A 22,580-nucleotide genomic window follows, 5' to 3' on the forward strand; every position below is an offset into this window, starting at 1 on the left:
TGCAGTGGATGGCCAGGGTTCTATAGTGTTTTGTCATGTTCTAGGCACTCTACAACTCCCGCTGGTATTGCCTTTCTCTCTGTTGGACCTCACTGGTGGTTTCCTCTACCCAGTATGCCAGAACCAGTCTTCACATGCATGGGTAGACAACCCATATCTCGCTGAGGGTTTGAGACCCACAGGCTACACTCAGCTGGTTTAGCTCACCAGTCAAAGTGTGTCCAATGTACATGCAGACAGCTACATGGAGCCGCAGGTGAGAGCTGAGTACCTGGTGGGTACCAAGGTGAATGAGTCACTCCTAAGAAGCATGAGTAGCCTCTCCAACTAGAGGTACTATCCTTCCCTCAATGCCCCAAGGGTATATAAAAGGAATTATATACTCTTTACTCTTTTACTTGTTTCAGTCACTTGACTGCGGCCATGCTGGAGCACTGCCTTTAGTCGAGCAACGACTTATTCTTTGTAAGCCTAGTACTTATTCTATTGGTCTCTTTTGCCAAACAACTAAGTTACGGGGACGTAAACACATCACTATCAGTTGTCAAGCAATGTTGGGGGACAAACACAAACACATAAATACACACACACACACACACACACATACATATATACATATATACGACGGGCTTCTTTCAGTTTCTGTCTACCAAATCCACTTACAAGGCTTTGGTCAGTCCGAGGCTATAGTAGAAGACACTTGCCCAAGGTGCCACGAAGTGGGAATGAACCCGGAACCATGTGGTTGGTAAGTAAGCTACTTACCACACAGCCACTCCTGCAACTAGTATATGTATAAATATAAATATAAAACTATAAAAGGAATATAATAGAATATAAAAATATTAAAATAAGAATATAAAAATATAAACATAAAAGGAAGTTTAAAAGTATACAATATATATACCTACACACACCCACATGTACATAAATAAACAACACACTTCTATATATTGTTGAATGGCAATGGACTACTCATAGGTTCTTCCACCTTTTGGTGAGTCTTACTTTTTGTCCTACAGGGTGTCCAACAATCACCCTCTTCACCAAGCAAACTCAGTGGTTGCCAGTTTAGTTGCCGATGAACCGACCATGTGATCGGTTGTATTGGGTTATATATCACCAACAGTGCTCAAGTGCAACCTGATATAAGTATGTAATATATATATACATGAAAACAAGCATAAGGAAATAACTGAAATAAAAAAAAGATACATTGTAACCTGAAAACATGGCATTGTAAAGTGCATCTTTCTCTCCTCATAGCTTGTGGGTGACTGAAGCTAGAGATGTAGGCACTTCTCTGTGTAGCTGAAGCAGTTTATATATTGCCAGATGTTTATTTTCCAAAATAAACTCCTATAAGTTATGCTGTTATAGTGTCTATAGATATGGTGATTAATCATAATAATAAAAGATAAAGGTCATGTTCAGGCATAATGGTAAAATGCAGTGATCAATTTTCTGTAGAAACTGTAAATGATAGAATAACTTTGAAAATTTTGAAATCAGCAGGTAAAAATCAATTACACCCATTACATGAGAAACAACTTTTCGATTGTAGACCTGTGAAATTAATAAATAGAAAATTGAGGATAATTTCTGGAATTTTCAAACTGCCAATCTAATGATTTTAGTATTTCATCATCGTTACTGTCAGCTGAGAACCATGCCCTGCCCTTTTGAAACACATCATTATCATTTCCCACTTAATATCTTTAATTCTCAACTGTTACTAAGTCATTTTCTGAATATGTTTGCTCAAATTCTTACTGATCTTATGATCACTTGTAAACAATCAATGCTTTAGTCTTTTGTTAAAGGTAGTGTTCAGGTGTGATCAATTTCATAGTTGAAAAATAGGTAAAATGCTTAAAAACTCATAAAACAACATTATCAGCAAACAAACATTTGTAAACAATCTAATTATGCACCGACAACATAACTTTATTTTCAATTTGACAAGATTTTCAACACAATTCCTACTAATTTGGTTGAATGTCAAGTTAGAAATTCCTGGTAAAAAAGGAATACAGAAGGTTGATCAAAGTTTTACCAAATATAGACTGACTAATGTAATCTTATAAAATTATCCAGAGCAGCAATGGACCTGTGCACACTACACAAACATGAAAGTCTAATAAACAAAACATTTCTATTTAGTTTGATATAACCAGAATTTCTAAAACTAGAGTAAATTTAAAAACTTACCTAATTGTGGACAATTATTTTCTCTGATGTAGACATAATCAAGTAAAACTCCACACACTCCATAGCTTACACTTTGTGCCTGGAAAACGAGTTTTGTAATCTCTTGCTGAATATACACTTGAGCTATTCCCCATGGAGTTGTATCATCACTCACCATACTTAAAATAGTGTTGTTGTTAAAGGCATTATAGATGGCCAGCTTGCAATTTTTGTTGATTATCTTATATCTAATTTGTACACAGCTGTTGGTGATATTTTCAGTTGGAGATGCCAACGTGCTTTCATGATAGTAGGAGAGTGTAGTTTGCATATAAAAGCCTAGAGAAAAAAAATTAAAAATTTTATTCAATTTGTAACATAGACATACTGAATGTGATTTAATTCATCTTAAAATAGTAAAAAATACTTTCTCTGAAAATTGGTAATAATTATTAGTTTCACCTTCTGAAACGTTTTATTACAACATACAGACAGATATTTGGATTGTGAGAGTATATTCTACAACTGACAGGAGATCACTTGAAGAATCTGAATTCTTTGTACCTATTTATAGTTAAGAATACTCAGGCATTTTGGAGTTAAGTACATTGGTCATGAATACTATGTTGTATCAATGATAGGATACAAAGGACTGTACTCTCAACTGAATGACTGATAATTAATCAAAATAGTCTACCATAGTCTCCTTTAACTATTCTTTGTATGGAACCTATTTGCAGCTGGGAGAGCTAAGTATCTTAATTATGGATATAGCACAGCGGTGGTGATAGAAACCAGCTGAAAATACTTTCACTTGTATGATGATGCCTTATTGATTAGGTCTGCTGCAAAAATCCAAATAACTGCTGATCCAAGTCATTTGTTGATTTTCTTTTTTTTTAGCAATAAAAAATAATAGGAACAATATAAAAGGAACACAAACAAATAAATGTTTGTTGTGTGAAGAGTCTTTTCTTTTAGTGTTTCTCAGCATTTTTGTACACAGCATGTATTTACGTGTGCATGATGTTGTTGTTTCCTTGGTTGGCATTAGGAATGGAATCCAGCCATAGACACCAAGTAAAATCACATTGGAACTTGGTGTAGTTCTCCAGCTTGCCAGTTCTGGTCAAACTGCCCAATCCAAGTCATTTTAAAATGTCTGTTTTATGATGACAATGATGCGGATGATGCATGCATGTATGTGCATATGTTCATGTGTATAGCAAATATATGCAATCAGTGAAACTGATATCCTTCACAAAATTAAAACTGTTTGTCAAATATGTAGATCTTTAAGAGTCAAAGATGCAATTTCCTTTTAATGATAAACTGATAAGTGATATAAAATGATATAGAAGTTATATAAGAGCATAAACATCAAAATACCTCAAAGCGATAAATGGTGCAAACCAAACAAAAAAAAACAAAACAAAATATTTATCAAGGCTTCAATGAGAATTTACCTATGTCCATGCAAAAATATTAATAATGTAGGAAGGTTTGAACAAGTAATTGAATCTTAGCTTTAGACTCAGTTTTCCACAAGTTTACTTCTTTATATTTCAAGCCCAAAAATCAAAGATAACTAACTGAACACATAAGTCTGCTGATAAATATACATTCATCAGAAATAAAAGAAGGCTCATGCAATATAAAATAAAGAATAATTACTTACCATCTGTTAGGTTAGTATCATTTCTTGAATTTATTCTTTCCCATGCTGGGTAGTAAGTTAAGTTGCTATACTGGCATGTGCCTTCTGTGAAACCACAGGAAATATTTCTGTCTTTAATGAAAACGAGGAAAAAAATCAACATTATTTACTTCATGTCATAAAATATTCTCAAAACTGAAAAAATAGCTTGTTATTGTATACAACAAATAAACAAAAGCATTGAAATCAGAAAAGAATGAGGTGAGCACGATCCTTTTGATGTGTAATATTAACTTAAGAGAGGAGAATCAGTAAGTTGCCAAAGACATTAATCAGTCTGATGTTTCCTGCCTGTCTGTGAGCCCTATCTTAGTCAATCATGCAGATCAAAAATTTGTAAGTTGGGTAGTCAACCATTTTAAACTGAGGACTACCTACTGGATCTCTATTCACTATACTAATGAATACTCTATCTAGGTATGATCTCGCTGACACACTATGGTTGTTTCATGATGTCATATTTGGGAAATCCAGCTAGTAGATATTGGAAAGGTCTGATCTGGTTTTGATGCTTTAGCATCACTTCTAAAGGATTAACCCTATACAGTCTTAGTAAGCATCTAAAATATGGAATTATAACAAACAGAAGGCTGTTTACAACTTGCTACAATTCATTGATAATTTTATTGATAGAGTCAAGCCCAAGAAATCAAAAGGAAATATTGTTTTAGAATCATATCAGTTGCCTTTATTTTGTATTTCCTTATACAGTATTCATAAATTGTTTATGCAAATCACTACCTTGTTAATAAGTGTTTCTCTTTCTTTAATTAATCATTAAAATGTTGCTGATTTGTTGTTTCATTTATAAGAACCACAAGAAATTATTGATGCAATTTTGGCTTTTTGTCATGTATCTTCGATCATAAATGTTATATGTTGTAAATAGCTGTACATTTATGTTTCATTTGTATATAAAAAACTATAGTTAATCAACTACAACTATCAACAACATCAGTAGTTACTAGCTCAATAGTAAACAGTTGTAGTTGTTAACTTTAGATCCCTTATGTCTTATAAGTCCTCTCTTTTATTAACAATAGTAACACATCTATTAGGCAACTTGTCAAGTGCACAAGTGGTTAGCTGAATTGTTAGAATGTTGGACATACTGGCTTGTAGTATTTGTTCTAACTCTTTATATTCTGAGTTCAACTTCTACTGAAATCATGTTTGCCTTTTATTCCTCTTGGGTCAATAAAATAAAGTACAAGTAAAGTAGTGGGGTTGATGTTATCAGCTAAACCCACCCTTCAGAATTGTTGGGCAAAGAAACATAAGAGTAAGTATAAGAGACATTTGACATGGTGTAGACCTGTGATTAGTAGTAACTTTTGTATTGCTGTATGAGGCTAAATGAAAGGTAACCTGTGGTTGGCAGAGACATCAAAATGGACTTGAAAATCCTAAAGACCCCTGAAAACCACAAAGCCATCCTGGAACTGTATCTAGTAAGTAAAGAGGTGCTGAGACAAAGAACTTGTGACTGATGGTACCAAATAGAAAGCTTAATTGTTACATTTGTCAGAGTAAAATATACCTTAAATCTAAGTGCACAGAAGAACTGGGAAAAGTAATAAAAATCGTCCACAGCATCAGAAAGAGCAACAAGCCCTAGTTTCCTGAATACCACCAGCCAAAGTTCTGGAGATAGCAAAAGAAATCTCTTTAAGCCCTGTATCACATACAGATGATAAAATGCTTTGTCTCCTAACAATGCCATCATGCTATGAAGAAGACATAATTACAGATGAAATTATGAAGGAAAAAAGGAAAAAAATCACAAAAACAAACATAAAACAATGGAAACATGAATTGGACGAATTTCTTAAAAACAGTAACAAAATCTCTCATCAGGAGAAAAATGAAGAAAATGCAGAGGTTGAAAATGAACTAAGCATCACTATTCTTTAAAAAAATCAAACTAACAGTTGATAGACAGAATTACACACATCTAGTGGCAAGGACTCTCTAAAGAAGTCATAATAATACAAACACAGTTAGGCACAGAATACAAACAACACACAAAAGATATTTTGTCAAACTTTAAAAAAAAAGAACACTTTCAAGATGTTTGTGTATCTCAGTACCAAATATCTCAAAAAAGGGTTTACTGGTGCATCTGGTCATACTAGACTGCAGTTTGAGAAATGGTTATGTGAATAGGCATATAGAGTTTTCAACTCAACCTAGTCAGGAAATCTTTCATGTCATGTTTCTTTAAACTATATCTTGTTTTAATTACTGTATGTTTTATTGTACATTTTAAATTTATTTCAGAGCAAATACATTGATGAGTATTCATATATATATGTATATGTATGAAAATGTGAGTGTATTAGATGAAATGTAGTTTGGGTTTTATGCTGAGGAGGAGCACTACTGATGCTATCTTTATAGTCAGACAACTGTAGGAGAAATATTTGACTAAGAATAAACCATTGTACTTGGTTCTTGTCGACTTGGAAAAAGCCTTCGACGGAGTACCCCACTGTGTGATATGGTGAGCTCTGAGGAAGCCAAGGGTAGATGAGTGGGTTTTGAAAGCTGTACATGCCATGTACTGAGGTTCAGTCAGGAAGATGAGCATTAACCATGAGTACAGTGACAAATTTAGTGTATAGGTAGGTGTTCATCAGGTATCAGTTCTCAATGCCCTTCTATTCATTGTCTTACAGGCCATAACAGAGGAATTCAAGATTGGTTGTCCTTGGCAACTGCTATATGATGATGGTCTTGCTCTTGCAGTAAATTCTGAGACAGAACTAGAAAAGAAAATTCTGGTGTAGAAGCAAAGCTTGGAATTGAAGGGCCTTAACGTTAACTTAGTAAAGACCAAGATTCTAGTGAGCAAGAAAACAGTCTGGACCCTACCCTCTTTAGGTAAATGGCCCTACTCAATGTGTAGGAAAGGTGTAAGCGGGAATTTCATATGTAGTATGTCATTGTTCAACACAGCTTCAGGTCCAATCAAGCTTTCATTCTTGGCTCAAGCAATAACAGAGGGAAGAGAAATAAAGATTTTAGAATATAGACTAAAAAGACAAGAACCTTATGGAGAGTGTGAACTGTATTGTTTAGTAGTATTTTTTTTGATTTTGAATTTGCTAGGATTTCCTGGGATATTTTCAGGAAAGCCATTGACTGTTTTTTGCCTTTTATAATGATCCCCAGTGCTCCAATCACAGTTAGCTTTGCTTCTGTCTTTAGGTGACACATCCTGCTTGTTTCAGTTTCTAGGCTTTTATATTTGGTAATTTTATCATATTCCTTGACAAGTACATTTTGTTAGATGGTATAGTCATGTCTGTAAATAGGCTAGTGTTGTTTTTGGTGTGTTTAACAATAATAACTCAGCAGTTGGCATTAATTGTGTGATCAGTATATAGTGTAAAGTCATAAAGGACAGTGGTGTCATTACTTCTAACTACTGATTTAGGTTGGTGTTCAAACCAGCTTTCCACATGTTTAGCACTGAGGCTTTTGTACAAAGTCCTGTGAATGTATTGGCCAACTCTGTCGTACCTGGCTTTATATTCTGTTAGAACCAGTGCTGGCCAACCTGGTGGTATATGGTCCAATTATTTCATTATGGACATCACAGACTCTACACATGGAGTGTGCTCCATTTTTTAAGATGTCAACTTAATAATGTTTTGTATATAGACTGTAGTCCTAGGCAGCAAGAATGGATCCCCTGTTTCTACCTTCAGCCCTGAACTTTACAGCCACTGCTGGGTTTATGATTGATCTATATCAGCTTCCCTGGTGTTGTGTAGGTGTCAGGGGTAGACTGAGCTATTGGTCACTCAGGCACTGTTCAAGGGCCTGGAGCTCTGAGGGTCCACCACTCTACATATTAACTATACTGAAACACACATTCAAAGGGGCCCGGTAAACAATTATGCCCAAGGGTCCTTGATATTCTCAGTCCGCCCAGCTAGGTGTTGACGATTTTTACTGCAATCTGTCTTTCAAGGTTTTAGGTCCTTCTGCTTTTGCTTTCCTCTTGTGTACTTTGACTGTCTGTGTTGATTTATGTCAGCTTTGTTAGCATTTTATATTTCTGCAAAGTGTTAATCTGCTCTATATTTCTCAGCTTCTTTGTTTACAGAATGGAGTTTGTTATGGGATTCATGTTCTGTCTCGAACATCCAGTTATGGTTCTTGTTTAAGTACTTCTGCAGATCAATTGTAGCTATTTTATGGGAGAGCTCTATTTGGATTACACCTCTTCCACTTTCTTCCCTTGGCAGATAGAAGTGTTCTATATCTGCCTTTGGATGCTGCATTTAATTGATAGTTGGTAGTGTTCTGGTTTAGTCCATTCTTTGTAGGTCAGCAACGTTCCTGTTGATGACAGTGAAACCATATTATATAACAGGCACTGCTGAATTGTAAATAGATTCTATGTAGTTTTGGGAGTTCAATTCAGTTTCCAGGATCAACTTTATTCTTCTGTAGTACTCCTTTTGAGTTTTCTCCTTCATTTGTGTATGCTGAATACCATCATCCTCATTTATGCCATGATATTTATAAATTCTTTCTGGCTCTCATTCTTTCTTGGTTGCTTCTATGTCTGGTTGAATAAATAATGTCAGTTTTCCACCTTAGAAGTTGTTTTTGTGCATTTGTCATTATCAAAGTGCATATCATTACTGAACTGCTTTATCATTGCTAAAAGTTTTAATTCTTAGTTATTCTTAACATACCACTTTAAATTGTTTATAAAATAGAGATGGTTGATCAGACTAGTTTTGTTATTGCTAAGTTTATATCCATACAGAGTGTTGTTTAGTTCATTTGAAAAAAGAAAAGAGTGCAACACAGAACAAAAGTGGTGAGAGTAAGTCAACTTGGATAATTCTACAGTTTTATTTTATTTTGCCAGACTTTATTGTTGTGGTTAAGACAAAGGGTTTTTGTGCACCAGGCTATATTATATCAGAGAAAATCTGAGATAGCTGAAAGGATTTTGTTTTTGTTAAGAGCTTTCAATATTCACTTATGTCAAAAGATTTCATGTAGCTTATCCATGCAGTATTCAAATTATTATTTTTTTTCTTGTGACAGTTTTCAAGAATCACCCTATTAATGTGAAACTGATATTTAGACCCATAGGAATTTAGTTTACTACATTTTTGTTATGGTATGACTGTGTTTTCTTCAAGAAAGGTGTACATTCTTTCTGTTAGTAGAGTCCTAAATCTGGTAAGTTTTGATGAGACTTATAATGGGTTTATAGTTTCTTAGGTTTTTAGCTTGCTTTGTTTTGGAAAGGAGATACATGGTGCCTTTTGTCAATCACTTTGGAGATTTATCAAGATTCTAAATAATGGTATTGAGTATTACCTTATGGATACCTGTAAGTGCATGCAACAAGTAAGTTGGCATTTGGTCTATTCCTGGTATATTCCATTTGTATGCTTTACTGAGGACCTGTCTCAGTTGTGGCCACTCTTAATTGTTTCCACCTCTGTTGTCCAACTTCCTACATTATTTCATAGTCTCTATTGATACAGGATGCTTCCCCACTGTATTCCTTTTAATTTGCTTCAAATGTTCTTCCAGAATTTCTCATCTTTCTCTGCTTGGTTGTTACTTTACTTCTACTTGCTGTTTCTCTGATTCTCTGTAGAACTTCTAGGTATCCAACTGGAAAATTTTGTTTTTCTATAAAACTTATTTCTCTCAACAAACACACAAGCCCAATGTGCTTTAACTTGAATAAACCCAGGAAGACATGGGACAAAGAGGTGAAGCATGATCTTTGAAATTTGGGCCATACAGAAGCAATGACTAGTGATTGAGACCTTTAGCAATATGCTGTGGTTGAGAAGACCCATCAAGCCAAGCGAAATTGTAGTCTTGGCTGATGCTGGTGTCATATAACTGGCACTCATGCCAGTAACACGTAAAAAGCATCGTTTGAATGTTGGGACTTATGGAGCCAATGACCAAGAACTTTGGCATTATGTTGTGCTTGAGAAGAAGACCCATCAAGCCAAGAAGAATTGCAGTCATGGCAGATACCGTTGTCACACAAATGGCACCTGTGTCAGTGACAAGTAAAAGCAGCACCCATTACACTCTTGGAGTGGTTGCAATTAGGAAGGGCATCCAGCCATAGAAACCATGCCAAACTTGACTGGGGGCTGGTGCAGCCATCCAGCTTGCCAGCCTTGGTGAAACCATCCAACCCATGCCAGCATGGACAATGGACACTAAATGATGATGATGAAGTTTTATGATCTCTTGATGTTATGAAGAATGTCTTAGCTAGTAATACATTTCCTTTTCACTTTCCTCAGATTCTTGTAGAATACAGAATGGAACTTGCTGCAGATTGACAATGCATCCTTCAATTCCAATATCCTTCAACTACTTAGGTAGCAGTTTGGGTGATGTGCTAGGGGCACCAATTACCACAGGAACAATTATAACTTTTGCATTCTACAATCTCCTAATCTCTCTGGCTAAGGTCTTGATAGTTCACAATTTTCTTAGTTTCTTTGATGTCCACTCTCCTCTCATATAATACTGTGTAGTCTATGAGCATACACATTATTTTTTTGCCTTCATCTATCATATCTGGTCTCCTTGCTTCAAATAGTTATCATTCACCATCACAATCTGTGGCTCATGCCACTGTTCTGTTATTTTGAATGCACACACATGGTTTACATCCCAATATACTCTTTTACTGACACAATCATACTTGTGGATATATTCTTATTGCGCTGCCTTACTACATTCACTTAAGAGATGCTTAATGCTTTTACCTTCTATTCCACAGTTGTCTTTACTCTCTGATTGAGTTTTATCAAACTTTGTTTGCACCAAGTGTGTTCTAATAATTTGTTTCTGAATTGCTACAATTAACAATTCTATTTTTCATTTTAGGTTTTTACCTATCATTCACAACCAGCATTTTTCACTTCCAACATCCTCGGATTGGTGCATGAAATGGCCATGTAAATGCTTCTTTCTAATTAAGTGTCCTGCCATCCTTCTTTTTGCTCTTGAATTCTCTCACTGCTTCAGTGACTTTTTGGACGTCTGCAGAGAGTATTCTTTTTTCATTATGCACAAACACAATTTTTCAAAGCTTATATCAAAGCACTGATGGTGACAGTAATTAATTTATCATCGGCAGCTAGAACTTGACTGTCAATTCCCAGTGGTTTTAATTCTTAGTGGACGTAGTATACTAACTACTGCCTTAGAGCTTTTGATGGAGATAAGGAGATAGAAAAAATCGTAGCTATATTACCATCTCATGAGCCCCGTCATTATTCTTTTCTGCCACTAAGTTCATTCTGCTACAATAATAGCAGCATGACATTCTTTCATTCTTCAGTTCTGATGAAATATTTGTTAAAAATTATAATGCAGTATCCTGTATGTTGAAAACCTATATTATTCATCCGAAGATGGTGATATATTTTCAAATTGATATAATGCTTGCGTTGTTCGATTAAATGGAGCTGCCTGAAATGGCTGTAATGAACTAATACCTTAATCTCCTTGTTACTTATTTACTTTCTACACACACACACACACACACAAATAAAACTATGTATCTATATTTATATGTATCTCTCTCTCTCTTTCTCTCTTTATATATATATATATATATAATAAACCTTTACATAAATAAATAACATGAAATACACGAAGGGACGAACAAAACGACAAACGATATATATACATATATATATGTATGTATGTATGTATGTATGTATGTTTGTATGTATGTATGTATGTATGTATGTATGTATTATATTATCATGTACTTTCAGTGAGAGAAAGAGAGCAAGAGAGTTAGCAAAAAAATCTCACCTTGACATTCTTCTTCCAAGAAACCAACATTCGTGAGACCAATATATTGACCCATTCCATACCCATGTGTTACAATAAATTCAATATCTGTATCTTCATTTGTTACCTGAACACATCCAGATAGCCATGCAAATGATGGAGCAACACTAACTTCTTCAAACACAAGTTCCTTTCCTTTTGCAGTTTCAATCTCAATCTGAAAAATATATATATACATATTATATGATAGTTTGCATACATACATGTGTGCATGCACACACGCACACACACACACACACACACACACCACACACACACACACACACCACACACACACACACACACACACACACACACACACACAGGGATTGTAACCAAATGAGGTTTATTTTCCAACGTAGTCCACTTGCTGTCCACACACGTCTTCCATCACTGCTGCAATGCTTGAATCCCATTGGTGAACAAGCTTTTAACCTGTTGGTCAAAAATGTCATCAAAAGTAGATGTAACATCATTATCACTGCGACTCTGGTTTGCAGCCAAATGTTTTGTCATGTTTGAAAACAGACAATAATCAGATGGGGCCAAATCAGGAGAATAGGGAGGCTGATCCACCAGTTTAAACCACAGTCAGGCTTTGCAGTCATTAAAATCAAGGACTTGTGTACTGGAGCATTGTCCTGATGAAACAAAACTCCTTTCGTCAGTTTTCTTGGGCGTTTGGCTTTCATAGCCTTTTGTAACTCTCACGGCATATTGGTGTAGCCCTTTTCAATAAACACAATCCTTTTTGCGTCCCCAAAACTGAGGCCTTCATTTTCCCTGCAGATGAAACATCCTTGGCCTTCGCTGGAGAAAATGAGGGGTATTTCCACTGCCTGAATTATCTCTTAGTCTCTGACTCAAAGTGATGACATCAACACTCATCCTGGATTAAGAAACATCCAGGAAAACTATTTGAATCTGCCTTAAACAATGTCAGATTTTCCCGTGATGTCATCAGGTTGGTGTGCTTTTGATCAGAAACCTCTGTCATGCTGAGTTCATCGTGCAAAATATTCTCAACTTTCTCATGGGATGTGCTGATGGCATTGGCTACTTGATCTATAGTCAATTGCCTATCATCCATTACAATCAATGTTTTCCTCGGTGATGGCACTTGCACGACGTCAAGACCTTGGGTCATCTTCAAGACTCTCCCTTTCCTCTTCTAAATTTAGCTGCCCACTTTTGTACTGCTGATCTTATAGTGTCACCCCCTAATGTATCAACAATGTCGGCATGAATGTCGTTGGGGGTTAAAAACTTTTTCTGCAGGTACTTGTTAACCCCACAATGTTGAATTATGTTCATTTGCAAGAGAAGTCATAACTACTTACTTTTAAAGTCTTTGAGAAGTCACGTGTCAGTTTGGTTGGAAAGAAACATTACATCATCATCGTTGTCGTTTAATATTTGCTCTCCATACAGGCATGAGTTGGATGGTTTAACTAAGAACTAGCAAGCCAGGGAGCTGCACTAGGTTCCAATATGATTTGGCATGGTTTCTACTGCTGGATGTCTTTCCTAACATTAACCACTCCGAGAGTGTAGTGAGTGCTTTTCACGTGCCATCGACACCGGAGCCAGTTAGATAGCTTTGGCATCATCCACGCTCGAATGGTGCTTTTTATGTTCCACCGGCACGGATGTCATTCAGGTGGCACTGGCATCATCCATGCTCGAATGGTGCTTTTTATGTGTCACTGGCATCATCCATGCTCGAATGGTGCTTTTTATGTGTCACTGGCACGAGAGCGTCAGGTGGAACTGGCATCAGCCATGCTCTAATGGTGTTTTTTACAGGCAGCACTGGCATTGGCCACGACTACAATTTCACTCGGTTCAACAGGTGTTCACAAGCACGGCATATCGACCAATGATAAAAGGGTGGTTTTAAATGGCCCAGTTATGCAACACTGGCATCGGCCACGACTACAATCTTACTTAGCTTGCCATGTCTTTTCAAGCATGGCATATCTCCAAAAGTTTCGGTCACTTGTCATTGCCTCTGTGAAGTCCAACGTTCGAAGGTCATGCTTCACTACCTCATCCCATGTCTTCCTGGGTCTACCTCTTCCAAAAAATTCCCTTCACTGTTAGGGTGTGACACTTCTTCAAGCAACTATCCTCATCCATATGCATCACATGACCATACCAGTGCAGTCGTCTTTCTTGCACAATGCATGCAATATTTCATAGCTCTTTCATTAATCCTTCATAGTCAGCTTATGAATTTTTTTGCCCATCCTCATATGCAACATTTAGGCTAACTTGATGATTTTTTATGTCACCTTTTTTCAATAACAGCTTGATGTTTTGGTGAACAATCAATAGTATTGGAGAGCATGACGATTAAAGAGGTAGTTGAGAAAAAGTTAGATGGCATGAGAACAGGAAACCATCTAACTATTGGAAAAAGGTTACCAGTATCATAATTATTTGCACCAGATATCAAAATGTCAACATTATGCCCACTGATCAATACTTTGTAAACACTGTAAAGGCTGTATGATGTGAGATGAAGATCATGGAAACCAATTTCTCCCAAACTGTGATGGTTTTTGGGTGTGTCTCTAGTGTGGGTGATGTCATTCCACTCCACATCTTTGAATAGTGCTTTATGCTCAGTTTTGACAGCTGTTTGAAGCTGTTGGAAACTGTGGTCAGACTCTAGCTGGAGGCAGTTGCTGCAAGAAGACCATATGTCTGGAAGCAAGATTTGGCTCCTTGCCATACTTCTGGAAAGAGTCAGAAGTGGTTGCCTGAGAATTTCTATAACTTTACTAGCCCCCATTTCTGGCCTCCTTATTCTCCTGGTTGTAATCACATAGATTATGTTGTAGGAAAAATCGTACACTCCATCCCACGTGACAAAGTGGGATGAACCAGCCGCTACAAAAGTCAGACAGTCAGTCGTTGTAGGAAGTCAGTAGTAGTAGAATCATCGTATGAGTTCTTAGTTGGAGCCAGTGTCGGTTACATGATATATACGAGTTTGAGTTATTGTTAAGATAGACGCTCAAATCATTGTCTTGCGGAGCTATCAACAATAGCACAACAGACATGTCAAAGATAATAAGATGCGAAATATCACCACAATATAATAGTGGCGATAAGTAAATTATAGTACTGACAACAGTTTACAAGCGGATGAAGATCCACATTATAACAATGTCGACGAAGATATAAACAATTCATGCAAACAACGTTGAAAAAAAGAATTTTTTTCATGAGTAAAACAATTTACATGGACAACAATGAAAAAATGTTCACATGGAGATATTAAAACTTCAAGAGGAGTAACAAACATTTTTATTGTATGTATTTTACGAAAAATCCGTGAAATTAGGGAAAACCTGTTAGAGGGTTTAGTTGAGTTGTAAAAACAGCAACAACAACAATTCAAAGACCAAGAACAACAACAAATGTTACAGCAACAAATGCTATAACTAATGAAGTCGGTAACAAAACTGAAAAATACCTTTTCACCAGACCATGTAGCAAATTCTATAAATGAATTTAAATATAACTGAGAAGAAGGAATCACTTTCGAGGCATATTACCGAAGATTTGAACAAATATTCGTAAAAGAATGTTAAGACTGGACAGGCGAAATGAAAAAACCTCTAATTCTGAGGAAACTGGTGGCGATAAAGCATAAGAAATACTGTATCTTTGCCTAAAACCGTATACTCTGCACTGTGGTTGGCATTAGAAAGAGCATTCAGCCATAGAAATACTGCCAAAACAGACACTGGAGCTGGACAAGTCCTTTGACCTGTCAGATCCTATCAAATCATTCAACTCTTGGCAGTATAATAGAATATGGACACTAAGCAATGATGATAATGGTGATGTTGATATGTGCGTGCGTGTGTATTTACACACACACACACACACACACACCACACACACACACACACATCAGTATCATTTTCATCTTTTTTTATCCATTTTAATGCTGAAATGGTTTGGATGGGCCATCATGGCTTGACTTCTTAGAAGGTACTACAATGTCCTTGGATGTTTTCAAATACTTTCTGCCATTGGATGCTCTTCATAACACCAAATACTTTACAGAGTGTTCTGAATGCATTTTATCATGGCACTGGCACTGAAGAGGTCACAAACTTCTCAAAATAACAACACTAAAGGGACTTCTTGTTCCTATGTTGCCTCTACTTATTAGTCATTCATCAACTACATCACAGTGTGTTCAGTATGCATTTCATCATGGCATTAACAGTAGTAAAGTTGCCTGGTATTTTGAAGCATGTAAAAGACTGCATTGTCCTTCATCACCCACTTTTGTTTTTTACCAGCAGAAATAATTGTTCCCTAAACTTTCTCCAACTTGTTCAATTACATTTTCAGGTCACCGACCTTTGCAGCTAATTAGGTCACCTAGATTAACAGAAGTTACCTATTACTGCTAGAGAGCTTTCAAGGTATTTAAGAAAATCTAGTTTTTGTGTCTCTGTGGACTTATGAAGTCTACTTTCTCTGTGAGCGTACTTGATATCTCACTATATAGTTTGTGTGTCCATAGTTTACACAAGGTACGCCATATAGAATTATTACCCCCTTCATTTCTGTATACTGAGCATGGCCAATTCACTGACATTTGATTTGGCCCTTTCTTATTTTCTACTTGCTGTCACCTTAATCTTTGCTATGTTTACTTTGAAGGTTCTCTGTAGATTTGGCAATAAATCAAAAAGAATATTACATTAATAATACATCCCAGTCCCCAAAATTGATTCAGAAAAAGGCTAGAAATACATTCCTATACTGATTTAATAAATTTATAAGTTCTATGGTGTTATATCATATCTCTTATATACAGATTGTTCAACATATTCTAGTACACAGTTCATATCCTCATTGGAATACTCATTTATGTTTGTGACATGTGACAAAAGCATTTAATTCTTGTAAAGGATAAGTCAAGAAAATAAAGTTTATGTCTGTCAGTAGCTGGAGCATTGTAAAATTGATAAGTGTTCTGATAGTTTGAAATACTGGATTTAAGTTCCTTTGTGGTGCCTTAGAAAACACTGGGAAAATAATTTGGTAATTAGATTCAGACCAAAGTCATTATTATTTATATTGAATTTAAACTGTAGTTTTAATTAAGAATTAGTGAAACTAAGTTATATTGCATGAAACTAAGATACATTCCAAAGATCCATTGCATAGAGAAAAATACTCCAGTGTTTCATTAATGAGAGCCCTAAAATTCTTGAAACTCCCTATCATCAAGATTGATTATTTCTATCATAGACATAAGACATTGCTAGTCATTGTAAAAGTACCGTTGATTTTATAACTGATTGTTGTGCATTATCAATCATCCATTTGTTTTCATAAAAATATTTCTCTGTGAATATGCTTATCATTTGAAGAGAAAAACTATTTGACCATAGGCACAGGAGTGGCTGTGTGGTAAGTAGCTTGCTAACCAACCACATGGTTCCGGGTTCAGTCCCACTGCGTGGCATCTTGGGCAAGTGTCTTCTTCTATAGCCCCGGGCCGACCAATGCCTTGTGAGTGGATTTGGTAGACGGAAACTGAAAGAAGCCTGTCGTATATATGTATATATATATGTATTTGTGTGTATGTTTGTGTCTGTGTTTGTCCCCCTAGCATTGCTTGACAACCAATGCTGGTGTGTTTACGTCCCCGTCACTTAACGGTTCGGCAAAAGAGACCGATAGAATAAGTACTGAGCTTACAAAGAATAAGTCCCAGGGTCGATTTGCTCGACTAAAGGCAGTGCTCCAGCATGGCCACAGTCAAATGACTGAAACAAGTAAAAGAGAAAGAGAAAGAGAATACCTGAAGTTTGCCAGCTCCTTGCTGGAGATAATAATCAAAGAATAAACTATGGCCTGCTGGGGGTTCAACATTTGGAAAAGAAAGATGTGTCACGTCTTCAGGTTTGCCATTTATAGAATCAACATACATGTAATAGTCTGAAAGAAAAGCAAGAAAATGGGAATTAAAGGACAAAACAATGACATGTTCATTACTAGTTTCTTTTATTGCCAAAAAAGTAGTTGATAAGGAACACTATAAGAACAAATGACAGCATTATTTCCTCCTCTTCCTTCTCTTATTTTGATTGTGAATGTTAACGTATGATGGACTCTCCTGTGGAAGATGATGTATATGTGTTCAGTTTTTGCTGAATGTCCTGCACAAGTGAATTGTTTATAGTAATCAAATGCTTGTGCTGTACATAAGCTCCCTCCCTCCATTCAATCGACATTTGCTGAACAGATGCGTGGTGTACAACATGTCTGGTGTCGAAGTGTTCACAGAGCAACGTGAGATGAAGTGTTTTGTTCAAGAATACAATGCACCATCCAGTCTAGGAACTGAAACTATGATCTCATGATCATGAATGCAACACCCTAACCACTAGGCCATGTGTCCTGAATGCATTCACTACTACTACTACTGCTGTGGTAGCAACTGTAAGTAGTAGTAGTAGCTTCAGCAGCAGTTGGAGGAGTAGGAGAAGCACTATAAATATCTCAAATTTAGTAAAATGTCAAAATATAATGGATTTTTTAAAGAGGAAATTTTACTGAAGGTATCTTAACCTTAATAATAACTATTTGATAACGGTTTACAGAATATATGATAATGCATTATAATATCTGACTTACGTCTGTCATTTGAGTAGCGATGAAGATATGGAATCTCTCGGTAATCTGAAGAAGATCCTTGGCTCCAGTTATATCTGGTATTCTCTGGACATTTAACTTGGAAATTGCACAGATGTACTTCTTTGAATTTGCAAAAATGGTATGTAAGACCCACTGTTGAAACACATGATCAATAAAATTAGTGAATTTATAGAAGACAAAATAAAATGGAAAATCATATAGTTAATTTAAATCATCAAATAATTTATTTGAAATATAAGCTTTGAACAATGAAAGTATAAGAATGTGCAACAAGAATAGTAAATTTATTCAATATTTTAAGTCTGATAAGTTCAAATTGGGAAATGAAAAATGTTAAATTAATGGTATTACATTTCCCTTGAAGACTTTAAATCACATTACATTCTCTGATATGACCGTTGATAAAAATAACATAAATTTGCATATTAAAAAAGAATCAAGCATACAAAGCATAAGACAACTGAAAAATTAGTTGAAAAACTGTCTCAAGAATTTATAGGTTAATATCAATGTCATTCCCTGCTCATCTTTTTATTATACTCTATGTTTATGGAACTTTCCATGATAGTTCTGATATTGTGTACAATTAACATTTCATTTTAAAGATTTTATTTCATGTTTAGAACTTATTAAAGACAAAATATTGAATAGACTTTTTATTCTTCAACATCGTGGTACTTATCATTATTCTTCTTTGTTTAAAACTATGCATTCATATTATCAAAAATAATAACTCCCGTATTATCTACCTATATAAAGAGGAAAAAAACTTGCACACTTTGACTTTGTTAAGGATTCAATGACACTAGATATGCTAAGATTGAGCTGAAAATTGGCAAGGATACTAAATGCGTGGTGAGGATGCGACCCGCGATGGTTAAAATTTGCAAGCTATAAAGATGTGGTTGCTATGGCAAAAATATTGATTTTTAAAAATATTTCAGCATTCAGAAATAGATATGTTTTAAGGGGAACAACTCAGTAGTTTCAATGATTACATTTACAAGTAACGACTGTGCATAAATATCAAGATTACTTATCTGTTGCGAAATAATGTGTGTGTGCATGTGTGCGTGTGTGCGTGCATGAGTGTGTGCATGTGTGTGTGTGTGTGTGTGTGCATGCATACGAGCGCGAGAGTAGCTGTTAATTCAATCGAACATAAAGAAATAAAAAAAGGAGTTAAAAAAGCAATTAATAATCTTAAGAATAAATACATCAAACTTGATAGTATAAAAGGTAGCAAAGAATGATAAAAGATAGTAAGAGTAGAAATTAATATTATTTTTAGCATATAAGGGATCCACTGAGTGGTCTCTACTCTTGTCTATCTACCTATATAAAGAGGAAAAAAACTTGCATACTTTGGCTTTGGTAAGGATTCAATGGCACTAGACGTGTTAGGATTGAGCTGAAAATTTACACACCTATAGAAGGCGTGGTGTAGTTAAGGCCAGAGTAGGTTTCAAGTCTCTATCTAGATAACAAAGGCCCAAAACAATGCATTTTCTGCGAGTGAGTGGATGTCATACACTATTGCCTTGAGTTGTTGGATTCTATGCGTGACTGTGCACGTGTTTGCATGAATGCAACAGAAAAATGGGGCAAAAACACGTTCAATTTTTGTGTTTTTTGAAAAACAAGATATGAGCATATACGTAGAAAAATTTCCTGAATCGATTGGAGCAAGTTTGAATTCTCTAGCTTGAAAAATGCAAATTCTAGCAGTTTTGGGTGTGCCATTTTAAGGAGTTCTCAGTTGAAAATGGTGTCAAAAATAGCTCAAAATAAGAGAATTATTTTGCAGACTGAATTGCCACAAAAATCGAATGGGAAGTGCTCTTTATATATATAAAGCTGAAGTTGTCGGTGTATGGCAGGTTTGGTAGCCTTCAACTAAAACCATCTCCTCCGAGACCCTGCGGTGCAAGTTGACCAAAATTGGGAGTATGATAGAAAAAGGCTTGCTCTTCATTCCATAGAAGAAAAAATTCCAAATTATTTACATCAAAAAGATGCTTTTTTCTTTGCAAATCCCTATTTTTTTTACAATTTTTTGACTGCTGTGTCGCCATTTTTGGTGTATTTCAACCAGAAGAATGTTCACTTAAAGAGAATAACAAGCTACAAAATGCAAAATTTTTACTTTTCAAAAATTCCAATTCTAAAGGGTCGAAACAAACCTGAGCAATGCAGGGCGATACTGCTAGTACTATATAAATTTTCTTTTTAATTTCTGTAAGTTTCAACCATTCTAAATATTTTTAGAAGTTTGGTAGGTGATATAAAAGATTAACTAGGATTACTTACTATTAGTATAAATATATTCCTAAAAACTCTTTTAGTAGAATATTTGAAAATTCAATGATCTGATGATAAAATTGAAACTATGGACTCTTGGTTTGGACAAAATTGATATATGTTTAAGTATGAGAGTGCATAGCTGAATGGCTAAGTAGTTCACTTCTCTAACAAAAGATTTTAGATTCTATTCTACTTTCTTGGCATGTAGAGAAAGTTTCTGCTTCAAATCCTTGGATTAATTCAACCATTCTGAATGAACTGGGTAGATAGAAAAATATGATCATCATCATCGTTTAACATCTGTTTTCCATGCTCACATGGGTTGGACGATTTGACTGAGGTCGGGAGAGCCAGCGGCTGCACCAGGCTCCTATCTGATCGAACAATATTTCTACAGCTGGATGCCCTTCCTGATGCCAGCCACTCCAAGATTATAGTGGGTGCTTTTTACATGCCACTGGCACAAGAGCCAGTCAGGTGAGCCTAGCATCGATCACATTTGGATAGTGCTTTTTATGTGCCACCAGCATGGAGGCCAGTCAGAGGGTACTGGTATTGGCCATGTTTAGATAGTGCTTTTTACGTGCCACCGGCACAGGAGCCAGTCAGGGAGTACTGGCATCAGCCACATTTGGATGGTGCTTTTTATGTGCCACTGGCAAAGGAGCCAGTCAAGGAATACTGGCATTGGCCACATTCAGATGAAGCTTTTTACGTGCCAGTCAGGGAGCACTGGCCACAGCTATGGTATTGGTTTCACTTGACTCAACAGTCTTCTCAAGCATATCATATCACCCGATACATTAGGAATACTCTTAACTGGGCCAGACATGCATAGCTGCGATCTCACTTTAGTTGCCGGGTCTTCTCAATCACAGCATATCTCCAAAGGTCTCGGTTTCCTGTCATTACCTCTATGAGGCCCAATGTTTGAAGGCCATGCTTCACCATCTCATCCTATGTCTGCCTGGGTCTAACACTTCCATAGGTTCCTTCAACAGTTAGTGAGTTACGCTTCCTCACACAACTGTCCTCATCCATACATAATACATGACCATACCAGCACAGTTGTCTCTCTTGTACACTACATTTGATGCTTTTTATGCCCAACTTTTCTCTCAAGGCGCTTACACTCTGTCATGTATGCACACTGACATTACACATCCAGCGGATCATACTAGCTTCATTTCTTTCAAGCCTATGCATATCCTCAACAGTCATGGCTCGTGTTTCACTGCTGTGTAGCATGGTAGTTGACACACATGCATCATACAGTCTACCTTTTATCCTGAGCAAGAGGCCCTTAGTTGACAGCAGAAGTAGGAGTTCCCTGAACTTTGCCCAGGCTATTCTTATTCTAGCCACTACACTCTCAGAGCAACCACCCCCACTACTGACTTGGTTGCCTAGGTAGCGGAAGCTATTAACTACTTCTAGTTTCTTCCCCTGGCATGTGACGGAATCTATTTTCTGTATATCTTCAGTGTTTATTGCCCCTGTGCACCTGCCACACACAAAAACTATCTTCCCGGTTAACCTTCCATTGATATTGCTGCACCTTTTATGTGTCCTTAGCTTATACTGGGTACATCGCATGGAGTTTCTACCCATGCCTTTTCTACAGATTGAGCAGGGCCATCTACCTGAAGGGGTTTGTGATTTGACAGCCTTCCTACTTACTAAGACTTTGGTTTTTGCTAGGTGAACCCTAAGGCACTTCAATTCTAGACCTTGCCGGACTTTGTCTCTAGTTCTGGCAGTGACTTAGTTATTAGAGCAAGGTCTTCAGCATAGAGTAGCTCCCAGGGGC

The 22,580-nt window shown here is 36.3% G+C and overlaps 1 protein-coding gene across 1 annotated transcript in view; it reads right to left on the reverse strand.

Moving 5' to 3' along the window:
* The window catches only part of LOC115209480, a 447,652-nt gene that overhangs the window by 419,529 nt on the left and 5,543 nt on the right, over positions 1-22,580 (reverse strand). Inside the window, exons 3-7 of the mRNA XM_036501652.1 lie at positions 18,446-18,598; positions 17,610-17,746; positions 11,750-11,945; positions 3,869-3,979; positions 2,212-2,529 (exon numbers count right to left, since the gene is read on the reverse strand). Coding sequence (XP_036357545.1) covers positions 2,212-2,529; positions 3,869-3,979; positions 11,750-11,945; positions 17,610-17,746; positions 18,446-18,598 — 915 coding nt within the window. The remainder of the gene's footprint in view (positions 1-2,211; positions 2,530-3,868; positions 3,980-11,749; positions 11,946-17,609; positions 17,747-18,445; positions 18,599-22,580) is intronic.

Source organism: Octopus sinensis, linkage group LG3 (genome assembly GCF_006345805.1).
Source record: "Octopus sinensis linkage group LG3, ASM634580v1, whole genome shotgun sequence".
Lineage (NCBI taxonomy): Eukaryota > Metazoa > Mollusca > Cephalopoda > Octopoda > Octopodidae > Octopus > Octopus sinensis.